General features: G+C 26.4%; 6 protein-coding genes across 7 annotated transcripts; 2 read left to right on the top strand and 4 right to left on the bottom strand.

Annotated features, from left to right (window-relative positions):
* Positions 1-196: 196 nt before the first annotated feature.
* On the bottom strand, positions 197-4,461 carry LOC122856515. The gene is made up of 6 exons (XM_044158191.1): positions 4,079-4,461; positions 3,866-4,013; positions 3,310-3,800; positions 1,637-1,781; positions 1,079-1,569; positions 197-983 (listed from the first exon to the last, which is right to left on the bottom strand). The coding sequence occupies exons 1-6, from the start codon at positions 4,187-4,189 to the stop codon at positions 330-332; spliced, it is 2,040 nt and encodes a 679-aa protein (XP_044014126.1). The 5' UTR covers positions 4,190-4,461; the 3' UTR covers positions 197-329.
* A 168-nt stretch (positions 4,462-4,629) lies between these two features.
* Positions 4,630-8,253, bottom strand: LOC122858088 (mucolipin-3-like). The gene is made up of 3 exons (XM_044160768.1): positions 7,410-8,253; positions 7,044-7,326; positions 4,630-6,888 (listed from the first exon to the last, which is right to left on the bottom strand). The coding sequence occupies exons 1-3, from the start codon at positions 7,610-7,612 to the stop codon at positions 5,410-5,412; spliced, it is 1,965 nt and encodes a 654-aa protein (XP_044016703.1). The 5' UTR covers positions 7,613-8,253; the 3' UTR covers positions 4,630-5,409.
* Positions 8,254-9,037: 784 nt separating this feature from the next.
* On the top strand, positions 9,038-12,125 carry LOC122858092 (kelch-like protein 5). The gene is made up of 7 exons (XM_044160773.1): positions 9,038-9,767; positions 9,844-10,005; positions 10,091-10,915; positions 11,126-11,288; positions 11,370-11,582; positions 11,734-11,905; positions 12,001-12,125. The coding sequence occupies exons 1-7, from the start codon at positions 9,530-9,532 to the stop codon at positions 12,067-12,069; spliced, it is 1,842 nt and encodes a 613-aa protein (XP_044016708.1). The 5' UTR covers positions 9,038-9,529; the 3' UTR covers positions 12,070-12,125.
* On the bottom strand, positions 11,919-14,101 carry LOC122858135 (protein phosphatase methylesterase 1). The gene is made up of 3 exons (XM_044160843.1): positions 12,458-14,101; positions 12,181-12,395; positions 11,919-12,065 (listed from the first exon to the last, which is right to left on the bottom strand). The coding sequence occupies exons 1-2, from the start codon at positions 13,494-13,496 to the stop codon at positions 12,244-12,246; spliced, it is 1,191 nt and encodes a 396-aa protein (XP_044016778.1). The 5' UTR covers positions 13,497-14,101; the 3' UTR covers positions 11,919-12,065; positions 12,181-12,243.
* A 92-nt stretch (positions 14,102-14,193) lies between these two features.
* Positions 14,194-15,653, top strand: LOC122858184 (NADH dehydrogenase [ubiquinone] 1 beta subcomplex subunit 10). The gene is made up of 4 exons (XM_044160916.1): positions 14,194-14,428; positions 14,531-14,666; positions 14,752-14,888; positions 14,954-15,653. Exons 1-4 carry the CDS (start codon positions 14,350-14,352, stop codon positions 15,079-15,081), a joined length of 480 nt encoding a protein of 159 aa, XP_044016851.1. The 5' UTR covers positions 14,194-14,349; the 3' UTR covers positions 15,082-15,653.
* A 473-nt stretch (positions 15,654-16,126) lies between these two features.
* LOC122858042 (meiosis regulator and mRNA stability factor 1-like) lies at positions 16,127-24,212 on the bottom strand. Of its 2 annotated transcripts, none has more exons than XM_044160681.1 (8): positions 23,656-24,212; positions 23,039-23,564; positions 22,676-22,960; positions 22,442-22,608; positions 21,866-21,954; positions 21,565-21,751; positions 19,876-21,049; positions 16,127-19,548 (listed from the first exon to the last, which is right to left on the bottom strand). In XM_044160681.1, exons 2-8 carry the CDS (start codon positions 23,534-23,536, stop codon positions 17,014-17,016), a joined length of 4,935 nt encoding a protein of 1,644 aa, XP_044016616.1. In that variant the 5' UTR covers positions 23,537-23,564; positions 23,656-24,212; the 3' UTR covers positions 16,127-17,013. The 2 variants fall into 2 exon arrangements, with proteins under 2 accessions (XP_044016616.1, XP_044016617.1); XM_044160682.1 differs by having other exon boundaries at positions 16,561-19,548; positions 24,073-24,212.
* Between the last annotated feature and the right edge of the window lie 82 nt (positions 24,213-24,294).

Genomic DNA, 24,294 nt, shown 5'->3' with positions numbered 1-24,294 from the left:
CGGAAAAATTTTTATAAAATAAATTTTTACAAATTTTTTTCATTTTTATATTTATGTATATTTATTTCAATCGTACTTTTTGACTTGATAAAATTATAAGTCTTGAAAAAAATATAACTTGAAGAATTTTTTTGAGTTTAAATTGTTTAGAATTATTTTTGCTATTACTAATTAAATTTGTAAAGCAATCCTCCTTTGCATTTTATTGTTGCGAATAAAAAATAAAATCAAAAGTTTGTAAATTACATTGGGAAAATTATATTATATATTATAAACCTTTTTCCTAGACTGTTATATTGGTAACACTTTTTATCAATTTAGTATTTTATCTAATTTTCATTTGGTTGGGTCTCTTTTTCAGCATAATGAACTGTTAAATATTCATATTTGATTTGTGTGTTAGATGAATCAGGGTTAAGTGTAGTATATACTGTTAATTGATTTTCACGATTTCTTGGTATTTCTGCTGCTTTTTCGATCAATTTATAAGTTATATTTGTTTCGTTAACGCAATAACCAAACATGTTTGGTGAATTTTCAAGAACTTTGATGGCTGATTCATCAGTAATTTTATTGCTGAATGGTAACTTCAAATATTGTAAATTTTTGAGCAATTTAATTGAAGAGTCAGTGACATTATTAGAGCCGTCAAGATGAAGAAATTGTAAATTATTCATCTTTGTACATGCAACGATACCAGTATCGGTTAGCAATGGACATAATACATAGAGTACTTGTAATTGTTTCATAGTATTAGCAATAGTATACATACAATCATCGGAAATTTTCAATGCAAGAAGATATAATTCCTCGATTTTATCAATGCGCTCCTTAACATCAATTTTACTTTTAATTTCAATGTAACAAGCGTGGTCACTATTGCTTCTTATTATTTTAGAATTGTTCACATAGTCGCATAAACTTTTGGGACATTCTATACCAAAAATTCCAAGTTTTCTCAAGGCCTTTAGTTGAGAAATTACCTACAAAAGAAATAATTCAGGCGAAAAATTATGTAAAGAATAAAAAAAAATGATATTTTGCAATAGATAAGATATATAAAGTTCAAGTTACATACACTAGTCATTTCTTCTGGAAAATGAGGGCTTCCAAGAAGGACAGCAGGCCAATTTGAAATATTGAGATCAGTCAATGTATCAGCAACGTTTAACAATGAATTAATTAAAGTTGTAGGTACTGATGGATATTTACCATAAAAACAACCATGAAATATAATTTTCAATACTTGAAGTTTACAAAGATGTGAAAATGCATTATCTAATATTGCATCATCAATATTATTAATTCTTATTCGAAGTTTTACGAGATTCGGACAATATTCATTAATAACTGGCAATATGTTACAATGAGCATAGACTGACAAGTCTAATTCTCTTAAAAAACGACCACATTTATGAAGCAGTGATTTCAAAAAACTGAATTGACCATCGATTGTTGGATAATTTCTCTTTAAAAAATGTGGATTCTCGTCATATTCCCAATGAGTTAGTTCAAGTTTTTTGACATTAAACCAAGAATTATCAAGGACTCTTCTCCATTTTTTGCATACTAAAAAACAATTAATTAATCGTCATTACTAAATAATAATTTTTTTAAATAAAATAATTTATCATACCCAATGCAATTTTTGGTCTTTCACATGCTGGCACATACATAAATATTTCAGCCATACAATCATCATTAACACGTTCAATTATCATCGGATCTTTGGCGTATGAATGATCATTATCATGAACATCATTATCATGGTGAGAGTATATCTATATAAAAAGAATAATCAAATATTAATATTCAATCTATAAGCATGCAGTGAATAATACTGCAGTTTTTTCGAACTAACCTTATTATTTTTTTTGCTGAAGGAACGTGTTGTAATTTGACTTGGAACATTATATTTTTTGATCGAGCTTTTTTTCGACCCTGATTTACGCAATCGTTTGAGCTGATTCATATTGGTTAAAATTAAAATTTGGTATCCACTTTATAACCAAGTTTTAGTTAAATATTTTTTTTTATCGTAAATTTACGCCAGAAATCACATTTACGTATATTTCGGATTTTCGGTACAGAAAGACACAAAGAACAAAAAAAAAAAAATATCTATATAATAGAGATCAGCTGTTAACAATAGTGACAAGCTGATTAAAATGTAATAAAGTCGCAAGGTGGTTGATAAAATGATGGTACAAAAGTTATGTTTGTGTATATATATATATATATATATATATTGTGTCATATGCATATCATGTAATAAATTGCTAATAACTAATAAGGAGACAATTTTTGAATAATAAATTTATTCAATTTAATAATTAATAATTTTAATGGATATTTGTTGTTTAAATCTTTTTTTCTAATTGTTATATTGGTCGTATTTTCAATCAATCTCGTATATTATATACAAGATATTATTGGTCAGTTATTGTCAATATAGCGACATGTCAATGGCTCTCAAATAATATAATATTATATATTATAAACCTTTTCCCCAAACTGTTATATTGGTAAAATTTTCAATCAATTTAGTATTTTATCTAATTTTCATTTGGTTGTATCTTTTTTTTAACATAATAAACTGTTAAATATTCATATTCGATTTGTGTGTTAGATAAACTAGAGTCAAGTGTAGTATATACTATTAATGTATTTTTACGATTTCTTGATATTTCTTCTGCTTTTTCGATAAATTTATGAGTTATACCTGTGTCTCTAACGGAACAAAAAATCATTTCTGGTGCATTTTCAAGAACTTTAACGACTGATTCATCAGTAATTTTATTGCTGAATGGTAACTTTAAAAATTGTAAATTTTTGAGCAATTTAATTGAGGAGTCAGCGACATTATTAAAGCCTTCAAGATGAAGAAATTTTAAATTATTCATCTTTGTACATGCAACGATACCAGTATCGGTTAACAATGAACAGGATACATAGAGTATTTCTAATCGTTTCATAGTATTAGCAATAGTATATATACAATCATTGGAAATTTTCAAACGAAGAAGATGTAAACCCTCGATTTTATCAATGCGCTCCTCAACATCAATTTTTCTTTTAATTTGAATGTAACAAGCGTGGTCATTATTGCTTTCTATTGTTTTAGAAGTTTCCAAATAGTCGCACATACTTTTGGGACATTCTATACCAGCAACTCCAAATTTTCTCAAGGCCTTTAGTTGAGAAATCACCTACAAAAGAAATAATTCAGGTAAAAAGCTTATGTAAAAAATAAAAAAAAAATGATATATTTTTTCGATAGATAATATATATAAAGTTTAAGTTACATACATTAGTCATTTCTTCTGGAAAATGAGCCGTTTCAAGAAGGACTGCAGGCCAATTTGAAATATTGAGATCAGTCAATGTACCAGCAACGTTTATCAATGAATTAATTAAAGTTGTAGGTACTGATGGATATTCACCATAAAAACAACCATGAAATATAATTTTCAATACTTGAAGTTTACAAAGATGTGAAAATGCATTATCTAATATTGCATCATCAATATTATTAATTCTTATTCGAAGTTTTACGAGATTTAGACAATATTCATTAATAACTGGCAATATGTTACAACGAGCATAGACTGACAAGTCTAATTCTCTTAAATAACGACCACATTTATAAAGCATTGATTTCAAAAAACTAAATTGTCCATCGGTTGTTGGATAATTTCTCTTTAAATAATGTGGATTCTCGTCATATTCCCAATGAGTTAGTTCAAGTTTTTTGACATTAAACCAAGAATCATCAAGGACTCTTCTCCATTTTTTGCATACTAAAAAAATAAATTAATCGTCATTACTAAATAATAATTAAAAAAAAAAAAATAATTTATCATACCCAATGCAATTTTTGGTCTTTCACATGCTGGCACATACATAAATATTTCAGCCATACAATCATCATTAACACGTTCAATTATCATCGGATCTTTGGCGTATGAATGATCATTATCATGAACATCATCATCATCATGGTAAGAGTATATCTATAAAAAGAATGATCAAATATTAATATTTAATCTATCAACTACTGTAGTTTTTTTTAACTAACCTTATTATTTTTTTCGCTCAAGGAATGTGTTATAATTTCACTTGGAACGTCATATTTTTCTACCAAGCTCTTTTTCGACCCTGATTGACGCAATCGTTTGAGTTGATTCATATTTGATAAAATTAAAATTTGGTATCCACTATTTAGCCAAGTTTTAGTTTAATAATTTTTTATCTTAGTATTCCCAACATAGTATATTAAAATAGATAAAATGCTTTTTAGTAAAAATAACACATACATATATATATACATATATATACTCCAATATACTCTAACGTCTCTAACAATAGTGACAAGTCATAGAAAAATGTATACAGTCGCAGGCGTTGCCAGACTGATGGACTAATTTTTTATTGTAGCTTGTTAAATTTTTATCTTTACAAAAAAATATAACTACCTTGATTTATTTATTCTAAATTGTTTAGAATTATTTCTTTTAGTATCAAAAAAATTTTTAAGACCATCCTTCATTGCGTCAAGTTTCTAGAAAAAAAATAAGATCGAAATTATCAAAATGACAGAAAAAAAAAAGCTTTAAATAATCAAAAAACAATAAACTTCTTATTAATTTTTTTATTTTACATTGTGCTTGATAGCTTTGGTACAATCGTTACACAATTTTACATATTTAACTGATAAAAACAAACAATAAAAAAAAAAAAAAATCTGTATTTAGTTATAAATGCATTATTACATTTTAATTTTCCTAAAAAATTTAAATAAATAATTTCTTTTGTATAACAAAATGTTAATCATCATAACTGCCAATTTGAATTTTGATTTGAATTAAATTTTTGTTATTTTAATTTTTTTTCAAATGAGTCCATTAAAAAATGTCGTTTAACTTATCACAGGTTTTCTACATAGCACCCTCACACATAATTAATATATATTTTTTTTTTTTTTTTTTTGGTTGCATTACATACTACAGATTTAAAACATCAATTCTATTTAATATATATATATATATACAATGTACATATATATTAATTTTTTTACAAGCTTTTAAAATTTTTAATTTTTTTTTTGTTTTTCATTATCACATTTTTTATTTATTTAACAATATATATTTCCAAAAAAAGTATTTCGGCAGTGTACTCATTTACTACCACAATGTTATTTTTTTTTCAAAAATTTAAAGAAAATATTTTGTTCATTCGAATAATTCGTTAATGACGATAAAATATAAATTTTTTTAATTTAAAAAAACAGATGAAAGCGATAATAAAAAATAAAAAAAAATTGAATTATTATCAGTAAATGGAATTTAGGCTGTCGTTAATCATATTGATCCATAATATTTTCGATTGAATTTATCATTAATCAATCTGCTAGATACAGATTGCACTTCCACAGATTTCATCGGACTTTGATGCTGTTGATGATGAATCACTTGATTGACTAAATGAACCGTAGGGTCTTTTCCGACAACAACAGAGTTTATTGAGTAATTCACTAAAATTGGGTGAATTTTTGATAGTCTGTGTGTCCTGTCGAAAAACACCACTTGATGCTTCATCAGTGCACAATGAAATAAATGTTTGTAAATCATTTTTAGGAAAACCATCACGATAGTATACTTTAATTGTATCATATGCATCCATAATAACTGATACAAATAAACTCAATACAACATAAATATAAAGTGATATAAATGAATAAAGATATATTCTTGAATACCACCATAATAATGGTGATTTAAATGATGTTATTGAAAATGTTGCAAATAATTCATCACCATTTATTAATGCAAATAAACATTCAGATGTTGTTGCTAATGATCTAAATTTAATATGATATGGACCAAGTATAAGCCATCCACAAAATGTAAAACCAGCATATATTAATATTGCACACATTAAAAAACGTACAACTTTTGGTGCTGCTTTTTTTAATGTTAATATAACAACATTATATGTTTTAAAAAATCCCAAATAACGTAATACACCAAACCATACTAATAAATTACCAGTACCTAAAAATATACTACATAAATTCCAATGATCACTTTCAAAATATTTTTTTTCAATTTGTTCTTTCATTGCTGAACCAATTATAATAAATATATCATTTATTATTATTGTTATATACCACATATTTAAAAATTCAAGACGTCCATCAAAACTAAGATTTTTATTGTATGTTTTTTTAAAAAATTTTATAGTTTCAATTTTTAATTTTTGAGCATTTATTATTGCTCTTGAACATAATACAAGTGATATACCACATATTATTATGACAAATATATTTAATATTGTACGTAATGCTGAAAATATTTGATTATCTGTTATGTATGTTGTATCATTACATTGTAATCTTTTTGGTTCAGCTTCAAGTGATAACAACATTTGTCCATCAAAATCACTATTATCCATTATAATAACAATATCAAATTCATAACAATCTGGTGGTGTCATTGGTCCAGCAGCTTTTAAATTAACTGTTTTTATTGAAAATTTTAAATGTGCTTTAACAAGTGCTGAAAAATTTATTGTTATATTTTTATTTATTAATAAATTTTTTGTTTTAACGTTTGTTAACATCATCATTGTATGATTTATTTTAATGCATGTTTTTTCAATTTCACTGTTAAATACATAACTCTGATTAAAGCCAAATATTGTGCCTTCTTTGTAATGATAAAGACACAAATCAACACGTCCAATTGAATTGTCATCATTTGTATATGAATATGGTCCAATAGCATCACTGAGATTATAATATCCTTTTAATGCATAATCAATTGTTGAATAAAAATCATCCTGTTTGTAGAGAGCTAGAGGTCCAGTTGCTGGTGGATAAGCTGGTACCTAATTTTAATCAACAACAAATATCATATCATTCTTTAGACTAGACATACAAAAATTTTAATGATTGATAAAGAAAATTACAAATTAACTAAATCATTATCATTATAACACACTTAATTACTGATAATAAATAATAATGATAATAATATTAATACCTCTTGTGTTGCATCCCAGCCTTTTAAAAATAAATGTGAAAATGCAATACGATTGTCCCAGGTGTAATTGACATGCATGTAATTTGAATGAGCAAATAAACAAAGTTGTATTGTAACAAGAATTATTTTAATAACTTGTACGACAAATTTATATGGAAATCTTCTTCTTGCTTGCCATTTTTCAATTGGATTCATAAAAAAAAATCTTAATTTTCTACGCATTTTATCCTCAGCATATGCTGTTGCATCATATTGAGGTTGATCTGAAATTGTTGCTCTTGCACTGATAAAAAAAAAAAAGTATGAATCATTTATTTTTATTATTATTATGAAGCTATAAAAACAAAAACAACAACAACAACTAACCTAGCAATTTCACCACAGTTATTAGCAAGTGGACAATTATCATGTTCATCAGTAATATCAAATCCTTGACTCCAAGTGTTACTTCTCAGTGAATTACTACCTCGAACATGGTCTCCGACGACGACGTTATTCCTGTTGTTACCATCACCACTATCACCATCAACAATACCATAATTAGCCATATTATTATCACCAAATTCCATTTGTATATTTAAATTTGATTTATCAATTTCTTCTTCTTCTTTTGTTGTTGTTTTACTCGTTGTCGTCGTCGTCGTTTTTGACCTCAACACCTTCAAGGAAATCACAATTCTATCCTGGATTTTCTGGGTTAGAATATGAACCAGCTGTTTCGCTACATTTGCAGTGATTTATTATTACACTCTTCACCATTTAGTAAAAAAATTAATATTCTTTTGTATCAAATATATATTATATGACAAATAATAGTACACTGATCATATGACAAAGCCAGTTAACACTGTGATAAAAAAAAAAATTGATCACTGCTTACTGACGTGTTGATTATTCTTGATAGTTTATTCAATAAATTACTTGATACACACACACTCTCTATTGATGATTACTCATACACTGGATCAACTTAAGAGTTAAATACACAATAGTTATTCAGCAGATTAATTTATCACACACAATTGTTAATAATTATTATAAAAATTTTCTAAACTGTTGTTGTATTCGTTGGATCGTTATAGACTGCTGACTCCAATGATGATTGTCATATTTATTTCCAAACATACACCAATACCAACATAGAGATATCACACACACACGAAAAATACCACCAACTTGGATTTTGATCTCGATTTGTAGCGGAATTAAACGAACGTATAAAAAAATATTTATAAATGTTTATAAATATATACATAGAACTAATCTATTTTATAAATTATTTATATCATTTTTTTTTTTTTTTATTTGATATTATAATTGTCGTGGGGATAATGATAATTGATTTTTTTTTACATTGAGATTTTGAAGAATATCTTTGTTAATGTAATTTTTATTTTTTCATATTTTTTTTATTTATTCATTGACCCTTGAATGAATGCTGCAGCTATCAATATGATCAAATAATTTATTTATGTTTTTTTTTTTTTTCCGCACAAGATATAGAATGAAACAATAAATAATTGAAAAAATTGGAATACCAATAAGATAAGATGACAATAAAAGAGTTGTATCTAATTGCCAGGAAGATATCGCGGTTTTTTTTTTTTTTTTAATTTCTGATTGAGGGGATTTTGTAAGAATATTTGTATTACGATAATATTGTTGTTTGTGACATCAACAATGTAACTGGACATTTGCCTGAGTAAATAAAAACAATTTGTCATTGTTTATTAATCATTTTTTTTTACAATAATAATCAACTTTAAAAAATTTACTTGCTAATATAATTGCCAAAAAAAAAAAAATCCAGGAGCTATTCTTTTTTTTTTACTCCGAAAAATTTAAATTTAAATGTCCTTTTGAATGTAATTTTTTTTTTTACAAAAAAGGATTAGCTTGAAAAGAATTTTAATTAATTTAAAAGTAGACTATAAATACGTATTTCTAATAAGTATTTCTAGTCGTCTTATCTAGAAGAAAAAAATATTTACTTGGAATTTCTACATACATAAAAAAAAAAAAATAATTAAAAAACTCTTGTGGCTGTCGTCAGCACTAGTTTCATTAAAAAAATTAAATCTCTCATCATTAAATGGCGATTGCTTTGCAGCCATTTAAATTCAAAAATATTGAGAATCTATTAGGAACACAGGATAGGCAAGGAGGTACTTATTCTGATCATGATACACTTGTAAAAACATTCTGTTGCCTTGATACAATTCAGACAATATTTTCACGAAAGTCACCAAAACCGACTACTTTCTATTAACCGAGTAAAATGCTGAAGAAGAAGTTATTTGACAGCAACAGTATTTGTTTTTGTGTACATTGAAAAATTTAACAACAACAAAATGTGCTAGATCAATGTACTCTTGACATTATCAACTAATTAAATAATCAAGTCAATTATTAAAAATATGTTTAATAACAAATTAATAATAAATATTTTATAAATGTTAAATTAAAAAACAATTATCATTTTTGACATGTCTGTTTCTGATGGATTAAAAATGAGTGCTGGTGTAAACAAAGGTGATCAAGAACAACAGTTAAGTTTAACAAAAAAAGATGCAACAACAAGTGAACAAAGTATTTCAAGTTTATTGTCAACTGGATCTGGAAGTGATGAGTATTTTAAAGCACCAAGACATGCTGACAATAGTCTTAAAATCATGGAAGAATATTTACATCAACAGCAATTGACTGACATTACACTAATTGCTGGTAAATAAAAAAAATAATTCAACTAGTTTAAATGTTTTATCATGAACAATTTAAAACATATTTTATTTTTCATCAGGTGAAAAACGTTTTCCAGTTCATCGTTTAGTTCTCAGTGCAGCATCTGAATATTTTGCAGCAATGTTTCGAAGTCCATTGAGAGAATCAAATCAACAAGAAATTGAATTAAAAGAAGTTGATCCAGATGCAGTATGGTTACTCATCCTCTACTGCTACAAAGGTATAATTATAATTAAAAAAACCAATTAAATAATCATCACTTACAAAAGAATTTATATATTAAATCAATTGTGTTTTTTTAACAGGTTCCATAGAATTGAGAGAAGATTGTGTTGAGACACTATTAGCAACAGCAAGTCTTTTTCAAATTGAAGCAGTGGTAAAAGCTTGTTGTCAATTTTTAATAAAACAACTTCATCCATCAAATTGTCTGGGTATCAGTATGTTTGCTGATGCCCAAGGTTGTACAGATCTTCAAAGTGTATCTCACACATATACAACTGAACATTTTATGGAAGTTATGAAGAATCAAGAATTTTTATTACTATCAAGTTCAGATGTTGCAAAATTATTTGAATCAGATAATTTAAAAATACCATCAGAAGAAACTGTATTTAATGCATTAATTAATTGGCTTGAATATGATTTAACAAATCGTAAAAAAGATGCTAGTAAATTATTATCACTTGTTAGATTACCATTATTATCACCAGTATTTATTGCTGATCATATACATGACAATGAAATATTTAAAAATGATAAAAATTCACAAGAGTTAATAATGGAAGCAATGAAATATCATTTGTTACCTGAACGACGTCCACTTTTACAAACAAGTCGTACAAAACCTAGAAAAGCAACTGTTGGAAGAATATTAGCTGTTGGTGGTTTTGTTCATAACAAAGGTGATACAACAATTGATGTATTTTCACCATCTGATAATTTATGGAAAAATTTAACAAGTATGAAAAGTGGACGTTTACAATTTGGTGCTGCTGTTGTTGAATCAAAATTAATTGTCGTTGGTGGTAGAGATGGTCTTAAGACACTTAACACTGTTGAAGAATTAGATTTTACAACAATGAAATGGACAACATTACCATGCATGAATACAAATCGACATGGACTAGGTTGATATTTGTTTTATTATATATATTTTTTTTTGTTTTATCAAGTCAAACATATTACACGTTATATTAACTACAAGTTTTTATAATTCATTTTGATTTGATTTATTATGTAGATGAATTTAGAAAAAAAAAAAAAAAGACCAGTATATATTTTTATTATTCTATTTACAATTATAATATAAACATTTATTAATTATTTATTTGAAAAAGGTGTTGCTGTACTTGGTGGACCACTTTATGCTGTTGGTGGTCATGATGGTTGGAGTTTTTTACAAACTGTTGAAAGATGGGATCCAAATACACAAGAATGGAGCTACATTGCACCAATGCCATATGCAAGATCAACTCATGGTGCTGCAGTTCTTAATGACAAGTAAATAATCTTATTTTTTTTTAATTAAGTCAATATTATTTTTAATGATTATTAATTTATTTATGTTTCATTTTGTTATAGATTATATGTAATTGGTGGTAGAGATACACATTCATGTTTGAATACAGTTGAATGCTATGATCCACATACAAACAAATGGACAAGCTGTTCTTCAATGGCCAATTGTCGTGGTGGTGTTGGAGTTGGTGTTGCAAATGGTTGTCTATATGCACTTGGTGGATATGATGCAACAGCTAAAGGCTCAAATGCCTGTAGATATAGCAGTGTTGAAAGGTTATTATCTATTTCAATAATAAATTCACTTATTTATTTTATCATCAAAAAATATATTTTAAATTCAATGATAGATGAATATTTAAAAAAATAATTCAATTTTCATTTAAATAAATAAAATGTTCGATGTTTTTTATATATAATTAATTAGGTATGATCCAAAAACAGACACCTGGACAATGGTAGCACCAATGAGTCTTGCACGTGATGCAATTGGTGTTTGTTTATTGGGTGATCAGCTTGTTGCTGTTGGTGGATATGATGGACAACAAACATCAACAATTTGTGAGGCATATGATCCAATCCAAAACGAGTGGCATCAGGTTTGTATTTTTATTTTTTTTTTTTATAAAGCTTTATTGTGATAAATTAGTTGTTTTTATTTTTTTGACTAACAAGAAATATTGTTGATGTTTAGGTTCCACCACTTGCTGAGGGAAAAGGAAGAGCTGGCCCTTGTGTTACCATCAAAGATCCAATATTCTAAAAAATATAAAATTAGTGGTAAATTATTTTTTAATTATTTATAAATATTTTTTAATTTAATTGTAATTTAAAATATCAATGAATTTTTTGTATGCAAATAAAATAAACTTACCGTGTTATTATTATATTTGAAAATTTATTTTATTTATTATCGAAAAAATTGGCTTTGTTTTGATTAGCATACTGGAAATGTTCTTTCAAAATCAGATGCAGGTTCTGCAAATTTATTTCTGACGACAAATGTTGCAATTGCTTCAGCAACTTTATCAGGTACATCTTCATGTACAGCATGTCCACATGCTGGTAAAACTTGCATTTGAAATTTACCTGTTGTAAAAAATTAATGCTTTAAAATTGTTTTGATACTGTTAATAATTAATTTGCATTACCTTGCATTTGCCCAACAGTTAATTCACGATCAAGTCGATCAACACCAGCAAGTAGTAACATTTTTGGTGCTGGAATATCCAAAAAAGCTGATGATAAACCTTTAAACCATCCTGACCAATGACGCTCAGTTTTAGCTAAATCGATTCTCCAAGCATATTTTTTATTATTTAATACAACTGAATTTTTAGGTGGTTGTAATGTTGTTGTATTTGTTTCATCATCACTAGCAGCTTCTTCTAAAATAGTATCCTCTTGAATGACATCTTCTCGTTCAATACTATGACTTGAATTTTGATCATCATGATTTGTTGCATTTGTAATATAATCTTCAATATCATGAGTTGCCAATTTATTACTTTGTATATTTTTAATTTGTCCAGGTACTGATATTTTAGCAGACATTAAATTACGTATTTGTCCACTACGTACACACCATTCAATAGCTTGTGGTACAGATAAAAAACTTGATGGTCTAGATCTCAAAAAACTTTGCATTGATGCTAATGCATCCATTGCTGTACCTTCAACAACATCAATTATTGTTAAACCAACAAGATTTTTTAATAATGGTGATGCTCTTACAGCAACAGCACCACCCATACTATGACCAATTAGAATAACTGGATTATCTTTACAAACAATATTAATTATTTCAGCAACATCTTTTGCTAATGTTTCAGCTGATAAATCTTCATCATCAGTTGTATGTGTATCACCATGTCCACGTAAATCAATTGCCAAAATTTTACATACAATCATTGATGATATGGATTTTGTAAATTCAGCCCAAGTTAAACCAGAATAACCACCACCATGAAGTAAAACAAGTGTTGGACCATCATTACCACCACTATAATAATGAAATGTATTATCACCAATAATAATATCTTTTGATTCATCAAAATATGGAGTCCATTGAACTGGATCATAATCTCTTTTTCTTTGTAATGCTCTGGCTTTACATGATTTACCAGATATTAAATTAAGAGCTTCTGGTGATAACTTTGATTTAAGAATATTTTTTTGTAATGATGACATGATTATAATTTTTTTTTCTCACAACAATTAGCTCAATTGGTTAATGTATATCAACAATGTGTTATGTTTTGACAGGTCAATAAACACAATCAAACACCAACACTGATCAGCATCAACAACAACAACAACTCAATTTTATCAATTTATTATTTATTATTTATTAATAATTATCAATAATAATCTCATTGATATTTTACAAGTATGTTCTTTCTATTATTTATTTATATATTTGATGTTAAGCTGTATATGATAATTAATTTTGACATGAGCGTCTGTTTGTTTTTTTTTTTTTTTTAGTTTCAGGTTAAAAATATATTATTATTTTGAGATTATTTACCGGCAAAGGAAGCTGGATAAACTTTGTTTTAATGACCACAAGAGTTCTGGCTATACAAAATTTATAACTGTGTTCTCATCTAGGTGTTGTACATGATTTTTTAGAATTTATTTTTGTTAAAATAAATAAATAAATAAGAAACAGATGTATAAAAACTATAAATTTAAAATTTGGGATAACTAAAAAAAAGATTTATATAATTTTGAAGTTTTATAATAAATAAACAAATAAATAAATAAACAATTAATGCATAGATGATGTGATTTTATAGAGAGAGAGAGAGGGACATCATTGGCCCCCTATGGCAAAAGTACCAAGTCTCTCTAATCATCATCATCATCAAATACAGACATGCGCAACAATTAAAATAAATAAAAAATATATATCACCTCTGTTTTTTTTTTTTTCATCACTGCCAATATTGTCGTCACTTTTTTCAACAATAACCATATATTTATTTGTTTATTATAAACAATAAAATTCAAGATCTAATTGGCACAAGTTGGATCTATCAACATGGCAAAAGTGGATCCAATTAGTAGATTTATTGACTCAATATACAGTGTTCTTGAAAAACCTGTCATCTTTTTCCGAGGTATTATCTAATCATTGTTGTTAGGTTAATTTTAATATGATATTTAATACTTGTTTATTATTATAATTATAATTAACAAAAAATTTATTATTTTTTTAATAGAAAAAATTGTTGAACCAAATCAACAACAGTATCCATGGTACCACAGAAAATATCGTCGTGTTCCAACAATTGATGAATGTTACACTGATGATGTAGTTTGTCATTTTGAAGCTAATAATCAATATACAAGAGACAAGTAATTAACCAATTTAATAATTGACCAATTTTTTATGTTGATAAATTGTTGGAGAATTTATTGTTTATGTATTTTTTTTTAACAGGCTAGTTGACAGTGAAATTTTGTCAATTTTAAGACAGAGACATGAAGATTGTCAAATTTACAATTGGGAAGACAGAGATGTCTGTGATCATTTGTACGAAATTTATGAACAAAATGCTGCAAGTTACATGGCTAAACGTAAGATGAATTAATTATTTAAACAAATTAAATAATAAAAATTAATTTTAATTTTTGTTTTAAAGATGGTGATTTAGGAGCTTATCCAAATGTTCGTAATGCTTTTATGAAGCAAAAACATCGTATGATCTGGGAAAGAAGGCACGGTCCAGTTGGTACAGGAATGAAAAATCAAGAAAATGTAAAAACATAATTTAATTATAATTATGTATACAAACGTAATATTAAAACTGTAGATAATAACCAAGAACAAATAATTGTCACGATATTAATTATTATTGTCAATGGCATTTTGATAAACCTGAAATAAATCATTTTTGGATTTAATAAAATGTTATACTCCTACAATTGTTCAAAAAAAAAAATTAATTCTTATTATTTTAAATCACCTTCATTTACAATTATTTATAATTTATTTTTAATGTTATTTAAAAAGTGCAAAGAAAAAATAACAACATTTATTATTTGCTCTCATTTAAATATCCAAATTTTATTTTATTTTTTTTTTTTTAATTTCAAATTTTATATTCATTACAATCAGCAGTTTTAATTCTTTCAATATTTCACTTGTTCGTTATGACAATAAAACATTTAAACATGAATTACTTGAAATTAAATATTTAATTTCAAATTTACTATGTCATCAAGACAATATTATTTGTTTTTTTTTTTTACATAAATTCGTTGTTGGGTTTATTCACTGATTAAATCAAACGAGAAAAATTCATATAAAATTTGTTTTATCAAGCAGAAAAAAAAAAAAAAAAAAATCTCTAATCAACTAGATGTGATTAAAGGTACATAAACACTCGTTACATATCACTTACATACTTGTAATAAATAAATATAAAAATTGACAATATTTTTATGTTCAATTATTTTCATTTTAAATAAATAATAATTGCTACGTGAAATTTTCAGGCTTAACACTCAAAATACTCAACTTAATAATACTCAATGTTAAAATTAATATTAAACAATAATTTTTTAAATTATCAATTGGCAACAAAATATAACAATAATTACTGACTTGATAATTATTTCTATACAGCTATTATCATCTTGATAAATTATTTTATTTTCAAAGATAATTTCAATTTAATAAAGCCTAATATTATTTAATTAATTTTAATTATTGTTGTTTTAATTTAATTTTTCGTAATTGAGCACACATATATTAATTGATCATTATTAATTATTTTTTTAAATTTTAAATAAAATTAAGTATTAAATAATATTACTATATCATTTTTTTGTTTTTTTTTTTCTTTTCTTTTTCCTTTTTTTTTCGTTAAAAAAATTAATTAATGGCAAACTCTATACAAATTATTTGAATATTTTTTTTTTTGGATAACTCACATCATTATCACAATAATAAATAAAATTATCTGAGTATTATTTATTTTATAAATTAGATATGTTATCTGAAAAATATTATTCATAAATTATTTCTACCTATATTTATTTATTTATTTTTCGCTAAATTAAAATTCAGGTATTATTCATTTGACTATTATGAATTATTAAAAATGTACATATTTTTTTTTTCTATTTTAATCAATTGATTATTATTCATCATGTTTGATGATTTTTTTTGAAATATATTTTTAATATTTTCCAAAAATAAATAAATAAATAATCTAAATTAATATAAATTAATTGTGCCAAAATAATGAATTTAGATTGCAACTTAACAAACTAGATAAAATTGATGATTTAGAAAACAAAAAAATTAAATCTCTAAATGTCATCATAAGCTCATAATTATCATGTAAATAAGAAATAAAATAGATAAAAATTAAATATATATTTACAAATTAAATGATCAATTAATATTTCTAAATTGTGCAAACAGCCTTATTTTGAATTTCACAATAATATTTTTTCATTACTTAGCTTTACGTATTGATGATTTTGATTGTGATGTTTTTATTATTATAATTTGTATCACAGTCTTGAATAAATGCCACCAGTTTAAGCAATCATCATTAAAAATTATATATAAATCAATTATTTACTTATTTTTCTTTGACTTCATGTTTTTTTTCTTCATCAAGAAGATAACCAGATTGTTTTTAATATGCTGTTACTCTAATCTAAATAATGATGATAATAATATTTAAATTTATTCATCAATTGGTGAACCAAATTGAGCAGCAAGACGACGTTTACCCATCAATTGTCTTTTACTTGGTGTAACATTTAATAATGCTGATGAATCACTTTCTGATAAACTATAATAGCCTGAATTATTTGGACTATGTATTTCTAATGAATTACCAAGTGAACGTGAATCAGTAATACCTTCATTGTTTGTTTGTTTATCACGTTTTGATGACAATGCAAGTGAAGGTAATGGTAATTCAGATGGATGTGGTGCAATAACATGCTGTAATTTATCATTATAAAATGGTGAATTTGGTAGATTCAATGGATTAGCAGCAGCAGGTAATAAATTTTTTGTTGGTGATAATAAATTTGTTTCATCATTAAAATCATCCCATTGTGGTACAGTAAATGATGGTATGTCAATACATGTATCATATGCATCATAAGGACGTTGTGGTGGTGTATTCCATACTGATTTTTTATTTTTTAATTTAGCCAACTCATCACTGTCTGGTGATGAATCCGTTTTTGGTGATATTGAATGTTCATTGTGATAAATAGATGAGTAATAATCATTATTATAAAAACCTGATTGTACAGATGATGATGACTCTTGTTGTTGCTGTTGTTGGTGTTGTTGTTGTTGTCCAACTTGTCCAGCTAATTTAATAACATCCCAATAATTTTGATTTTTAATCCACATACTATTGTTGTATGCATTATTATTATTATCATCATGTGTTGAATTACCTGGACTATGATAAGAATGTGGTGACATTATAATTGATGGTAATTCAATACCAAAATCAGCCATTTTTTTATTTAAATATACCACTTGTTTTTTATTATGTGTACTTGATATTATAAAAATATATGACATTGATTGTAATAATGATGATAAATTTGAATAACCAAATTTCATATAATTACATTCTTCTCCAATGACTTTTTTATATGTAATTTCTAACATATCAAGATGTATTTTACCATTATTATTTATAATAATTTTTTGTATATTATATGCAAAACGTTGAATTGGTGTTAGCTTGATAAATTCATCATTTTTATCAAATGCAAATTCAACGGTATCAGATAAATTATTTTTAATTTCATCAAAATTACAACTATGTCCATAGTATTGTTTATATAAATGTTGAAATACATTTATAGGAAGACGATGGTCACGTTGTTCCATTAATATTCTACGACATTGAAGACGAATTTGATCTGAATATGATACATCAGTTAATTCAACTTTAATACCATCTTGTGTATCAATTAAATTGATAATACCATTTAATTTTTTTAATACATCAAGTATTGATTTACAATTAAATTGTTCTGGACGTAGCATATATCCATAATCATATAAATACATTTGTGGTATTTTGGATACATAAATACTGCCATTTGTTTTTGATATTAGTTTAACAATTTGATCTTTTAATACATTCCAACTTTGTTTTTCAGTAAGACTGATACGTTTTTCACCACAATTTGTATCTTCAATAGTAACAACATCTGGCATTGCCTCAAATAGCTCAATTAATTTTGAAAAACCATAATCAGATACACGACACTGATGACCAAAATGATGATGATATGATGGAACAAATTTATTAAATAACATGCTACACTGTGGTGCATGACGAAGTAACTCAATAACTTGAACTGAAAATTGTTTTGTTTTTTCAATTTCTTCTGGTGTTTGTTCTCTCATTGGTATTGCCAATAATTTATCATTATCATTGATATTTGTAACAACAACAGTTGTTTCTGATACTTCAATTAATATGTCATGCATTTGACATACACCATAATCAACAATATTCCATGTTTTACCAATGACTTTTTCATATGCACTTGGAAATTCACTAAGTGTTATTTGTTTACTTGCTTGTGATTTTAATATACGAAGAAGATCAGATGTAAAACGACGTGCCTGTGCGCGATGTGTTAATGTAACTATTCTTTTATTACCATCACCCATAACTTGTACTGTTTGTTTTAGTGCATCAAGTAAATCAATTAATTTTGTAAAACCATAATCAGCAACTCTACATTGACGACCAAAATGATGATGATAAGCTGGTATTAAACGATTAAATAATAATTGACAATGTGGTGCTGTCTTTAAAAGATCAACAAGTTCACGACTGAAAAATGATAGTTGAGTTATTAATTGTGGACTCATTATTGGCTCATTATTATTATCATTTGTTATTTGACTATTTGCCAATACAATAAATTTAACACTACTTATTCCTTGACGTAGCTCAACACTTGATAAACATGATATTAAATGCTCCAATGGTACACCATTTTCATCAACATTCATTGGCTGATGAAATACTGCCTCATAACAAGTTGTTATACTTGGTAATGGTAAACTACCATTGTGACTTTTCAACAATTGATGGATACGAATTTCCAATACTTGTAATGACATTGTTACATTTGGTAATGATATCATTTCTTGTTCAGCCCAACCTTTATTTATCCATGGTTGCTTATTATGAACTGTACAATATGGCAGTTCAACTTGTTCATTCTAAAACAAAACAAAAAAACAAAACAATATTACATTATAAATTAATTTAAGTATTTTGTGTTAATTTGTAAATTTTATATAATTAAATAATTCAGTATAATAATTCGCTTCTAGCAATAATCAATGTTGTCATTTATTTATTTAGCTATTTATTTATTTATTTTTATCCACGACAAAAGGAACAATTAAGCTCAACTCTCAACAGGACAAAATATAAACAAATAAAATAAATAAATAAAAATAAACAATCTCAGACTCGGCCTAATATTCGTCATCATAATTATTCAATGCTATTTAATATAAAAAAATAATGATGATAATAATTACCTCTGAAATATTTTCAAGAAATGGTGATGGTGTATTTCTATGATCTGGATTTAATGATATAATCCTACCAGTAGGATCCTCAGATATAATACAAACATCTTTCATTTTATATAAATCAGATATACTGACAGTTGTTAAAAAACGACTTTCAAACATTTCACGAAATTTAAATAATGGTAATCTATGTCCAGGTACTTCTTGCAATAATAATATAATTTGTGATCTTATTTGTTGATGATTTGGTCCACCAGTATGTGCATAAGCAATCAATATTCTTTTATAACCAATACGACGACGATGTAGTTGTGATATTGCATATTGTGCATCTTGAAGTGATGGAACTTTAACACTTGCTGCATAATTACCATCAGATTGTACAAATGTTGATATATTTAAAACTCTAACATGTTCAGTAAATATTGATCCTAAAATAAATTTCATTTTTTTTGGATCAATACTTTGATCTAAACTTGTGACAAGTAATTCTGTTGGAATACTTGGACCATTTGAATGTGCTATAGTACTATTGTGTTGTATTGGATTAAAAAAATGTTCAATTTCATCACTCTCAGATCCACTTTGTTGATATGGTGAAACACGTTGTTGTTGTTGATGTTTTTTTGTATCAAAGAATGGTGATGGTGTTCTTTGATTACGTGAAGAAGGTGGTGGTGGTGGTGGTTGTTGTTGTTGTTGATTACATGAATGATTTTGGCCATTCCAACGATTACCACCATCACAATTATGATTAACATAAAATGGTGATGGACTTCTACGTTGAAGACAACCATGCTGTGAATTATTAACACCATTGTATGAATTATTACCAGCTGGTGGCATTCCATAGTAAGGAAGACGAGGTGTATTTAAATCTTTTGAATGATTAAACCCACTACCATGTATACGTTTCATTCCTTCAGGTGTTTGACCAGATATCAATGAATTATCTCGATTTTGTGGTACTTTTATGCACTTTGTTGGAGCTTGATGTGTTCTATCAACTCTGTGGGAATCATCCCAATGATGAGATGGTCCACATGTTGTTCCACCACAACCATGCCAATAATTTGGAGAATGTCCACGTGATGCATTTGGATACTGGCGATTATAACCAAAATCACCATTACTTGAATGACGATTTCTGTCTCCAAACATTGGTGCTGGTAGCATCATACTTAAAAAAAAAATTAACAATACATTTTTATATTAATAAAATAAATATTATTACATAATCATTTAATTTTTAAAATTTTATATTAATTCATCAGATAAGATCAAAATGTCTCATTATTCGAATCTGCGAGGATTTTTTCAATCAACTTGCGACTCTAGAATTCTTTCTCGGATTAGCGTCATGTGAATTATTATTATTCATTTTTATCAAAATATATTTACATGAAAAATTTATCAGCATTTTAGAATTTAAAAAAAAAAAAAAACAAGTAGTATGTGTGTAAATAAAATAATAAAATTAAATTGGCTATGGTGTGACTCAATGTTTACATGTTTACAAAATGACCTTGACGACTGATTTTCAATGTAGTATTTTATCTCCCTTGTTTTTTTTTTTTTTTTTCTTTTGTAACTATTTAAAATATCTGATAACCAATTTTCAATGTTATTTATATTAAATATCAAAAATATATACAGAAAAAAAATATAATAAATAGATAAACAAAAAAGACTTACTCAGCTGGTGGAGGAATGCTGTGCCAATTTCGAGAAAATCCACCAACAACTGGTGATGATGAGTGGCAATATGGTGTGCTAGGAAGACTTCTGGCACCACCGGCTGATGACGAATTTACGCTGTACATTTGTATTGGTGAGGCAGTGGCCGTTCCAGATTCACTTGCTAAATCCAAACTCAAGTTTTCTACGAATTTAAAATTAAACAAATAACAAATTTATTAATATTTTTACGCGTACATAAAATTTTACAACAACATAGCCAAACAAAATATAATGATAAATTTTCAATTTAAGTTACCTTGAGCTCGACGATTTTCTTTATCTTTTAAAAACTTCACAGTTATTTTAGAATCAAACACGTTTTCACCATTCATGCGTTTATGAGCTCTAAAAAAATTAAATTATATATACAAAAATTTATTATTTAAATTCACTAACGATTTTACACAATTAATAATACTAAAAATGACAAAAAAAAAAAAAATGATATTAATAATACCTGTTGAAATATTTATTTTTTGATTAATCCCCAAGCCCAATAAAATTTAAAAAAAAAAGAATGAAACAATTAATAACTTAATATTCAATGCACAATTAATTTAAAAAAGAAAAAAAAAAATGTTAAAATATAATTTAATAATGAGCACGATGTTGCTTGATTGAAAGTTGTCGTTGCATTGCAAAGCTTGGAAGAAACTAAGTGTTACTGGCTTGAAAAATAAATGTGCATTTCTCCCCCCTCTATTTTCTTGATAAATGTCAGTGTTGGTGATGACCAGAGGAAATTAGTGAATTATGATTAGTCAGGAATCAATGAAACCATAATAATAAAAAAAAAAATCCCCAAGTATTTAAAATAAAATATTCATTATACCTGTCTGCCGAGTCTTGTGAGCTGAATCTAATAATTGCTGTACTTCCATTGACAGCAATTACACGTCCACCACAATTATCAGATAAAATTTTTAATCGTCTTCTTATTAAACCTAGTCCTTTTTGAGTTGGAAGATTGCTAATTAAAAGGTCATGACATTCAAGAACCTAAAATTAATTATAAATAATTTAAATTAACAAATTTTAATAATGATGAAAATATTTAAAAAGATACCTTGGCTGGTGTTCTTGCTGGAAGTGGTTCCATAAGTTCCATAAAGTTGTAATGTTCATTTGCACACAGTATAAGAGCTTCTGATGAATAATCATTATGCAATAATATAACGTGTAGCTTTTTTCTATGTCTAAGATCACTAAGATCAGCAGCAAAATTAACATCACTTGAAATTAATATTATTGCTGCTGGACTACCATGAATATCAGCAAACCGACGAATTGATTGTTTTAATTTTTCATCGGCAGCATTTTTATATGTTGCTGGAACGTGTATCAAGTTGACCTTTTTCAAAAGTAATTAAACATATTAACAAATAAGGTTTTTTAAAAATTTATTTAAATTAAATTAATTGTTTATTACCTGTGCATCATTCAGCTCTTGAATGACTTGTTTGTTTTCTTTATTTACATCACAAACAACAATAAATTCAGCTTCTTTGTATCCATTAAAAAATTTATTCCTAATAACTTGGGCAACAGCTGCTGCTGATCTACCTTTTGGTACACGACAATTTTCAATGTCCCAGAAAACTCCTATTGGACTTAATAATGATGATTGTGGTTTTGTTGTTACAACTGGACTACCACGATGATGCAACAATGAATATTCATATTTATAATGTAAAAATGCTGCTGAATGTTCTTGATTATTTATGTCCAATTGATTTTCAACATCAGTATCTGATGAATTTGTACCAGACAAAGATCTACATCTTTGGAAGTCAATTTGTTTTTTTGTTGGATCATTCAATAGTCGACGTAATTTTGCATTTAATTCATTTGTAACATTCTCATGTTTGAGTATGTTACAGTCAGTATATTTATTTGATGACATGTTCTCTATTGGTTCATACATCATGAATCAACAACTTGTTATACATACCTATCTAAAACATAATACATATATTTTTATTTATTATTATTTAAATTGTAATATAATTTTTCTATAAATTATTGTAAACACTTGGTTACAATTACCTTTATTTATCAACTAATCAAGAGCATCTTTTGAAACTCAATCATATTTTTACTAAATTAAATTTATTACAAAAAATTGAATACCAAGATTTTATTATTTTTGTAGAAATTTGCATCGACATTGTGTGCTTTTAAAATAAATAAATAAATAATTAACAGACAATTTATTTTATTGTTGTAATTATTTGATCCACGAGTCATGATTGTCCATGAAATAAAAAATAAAATAACCACTAATGAAGCATGTGATGATGCTTAAACAGTTATTCCGAAGATGTAAAAATATATATTAAAAAAATTAAATTGAAATAAAGAAACAATGACTGTACAAATAATTGATTATTATCATGTAGTATTTACTATTTACACTACATGCACATCAATGCACATGCTCTCTTTATTAAAAATTACAATTACCTATTTATTATAAAACGGTGTGCCCACCGCAAGTTTTTCGTGCAAGTGCATGCAACTATCAGCAACTATGCAAGTGCCAAGTTGGTGCAAGTTCTCGCTGCAACTTGCAAGTTCTTGCACCAAATTATTGCTAGAATTTCGGTGGAAAACAGCCTTAAAAGACTTGTACAGCCAATGGGACACGTCCCATTTTTTTTCGCGCGCAAAAAACTTGCATAAAAA

This window comes from Aphidius gifuensis, linkage group LG5 (genome assembly GCF_014905175.1).
Source record: "Aphidius gifuensis isolate YNYX2018 linkage group LG5, ASM1490517v1, whole genome shotgun sequence".
In the NCBI taxonomy this organism is placed as follows: Eukaryota; Metazoa; Arthropoda; class Insecta; order Hymenoptera; family Braconidae; genus Aphidius; species Aphidius gifuensis.
This window is presented reverse-complemented; position numbering and strand designations above follow the sequence as displayed.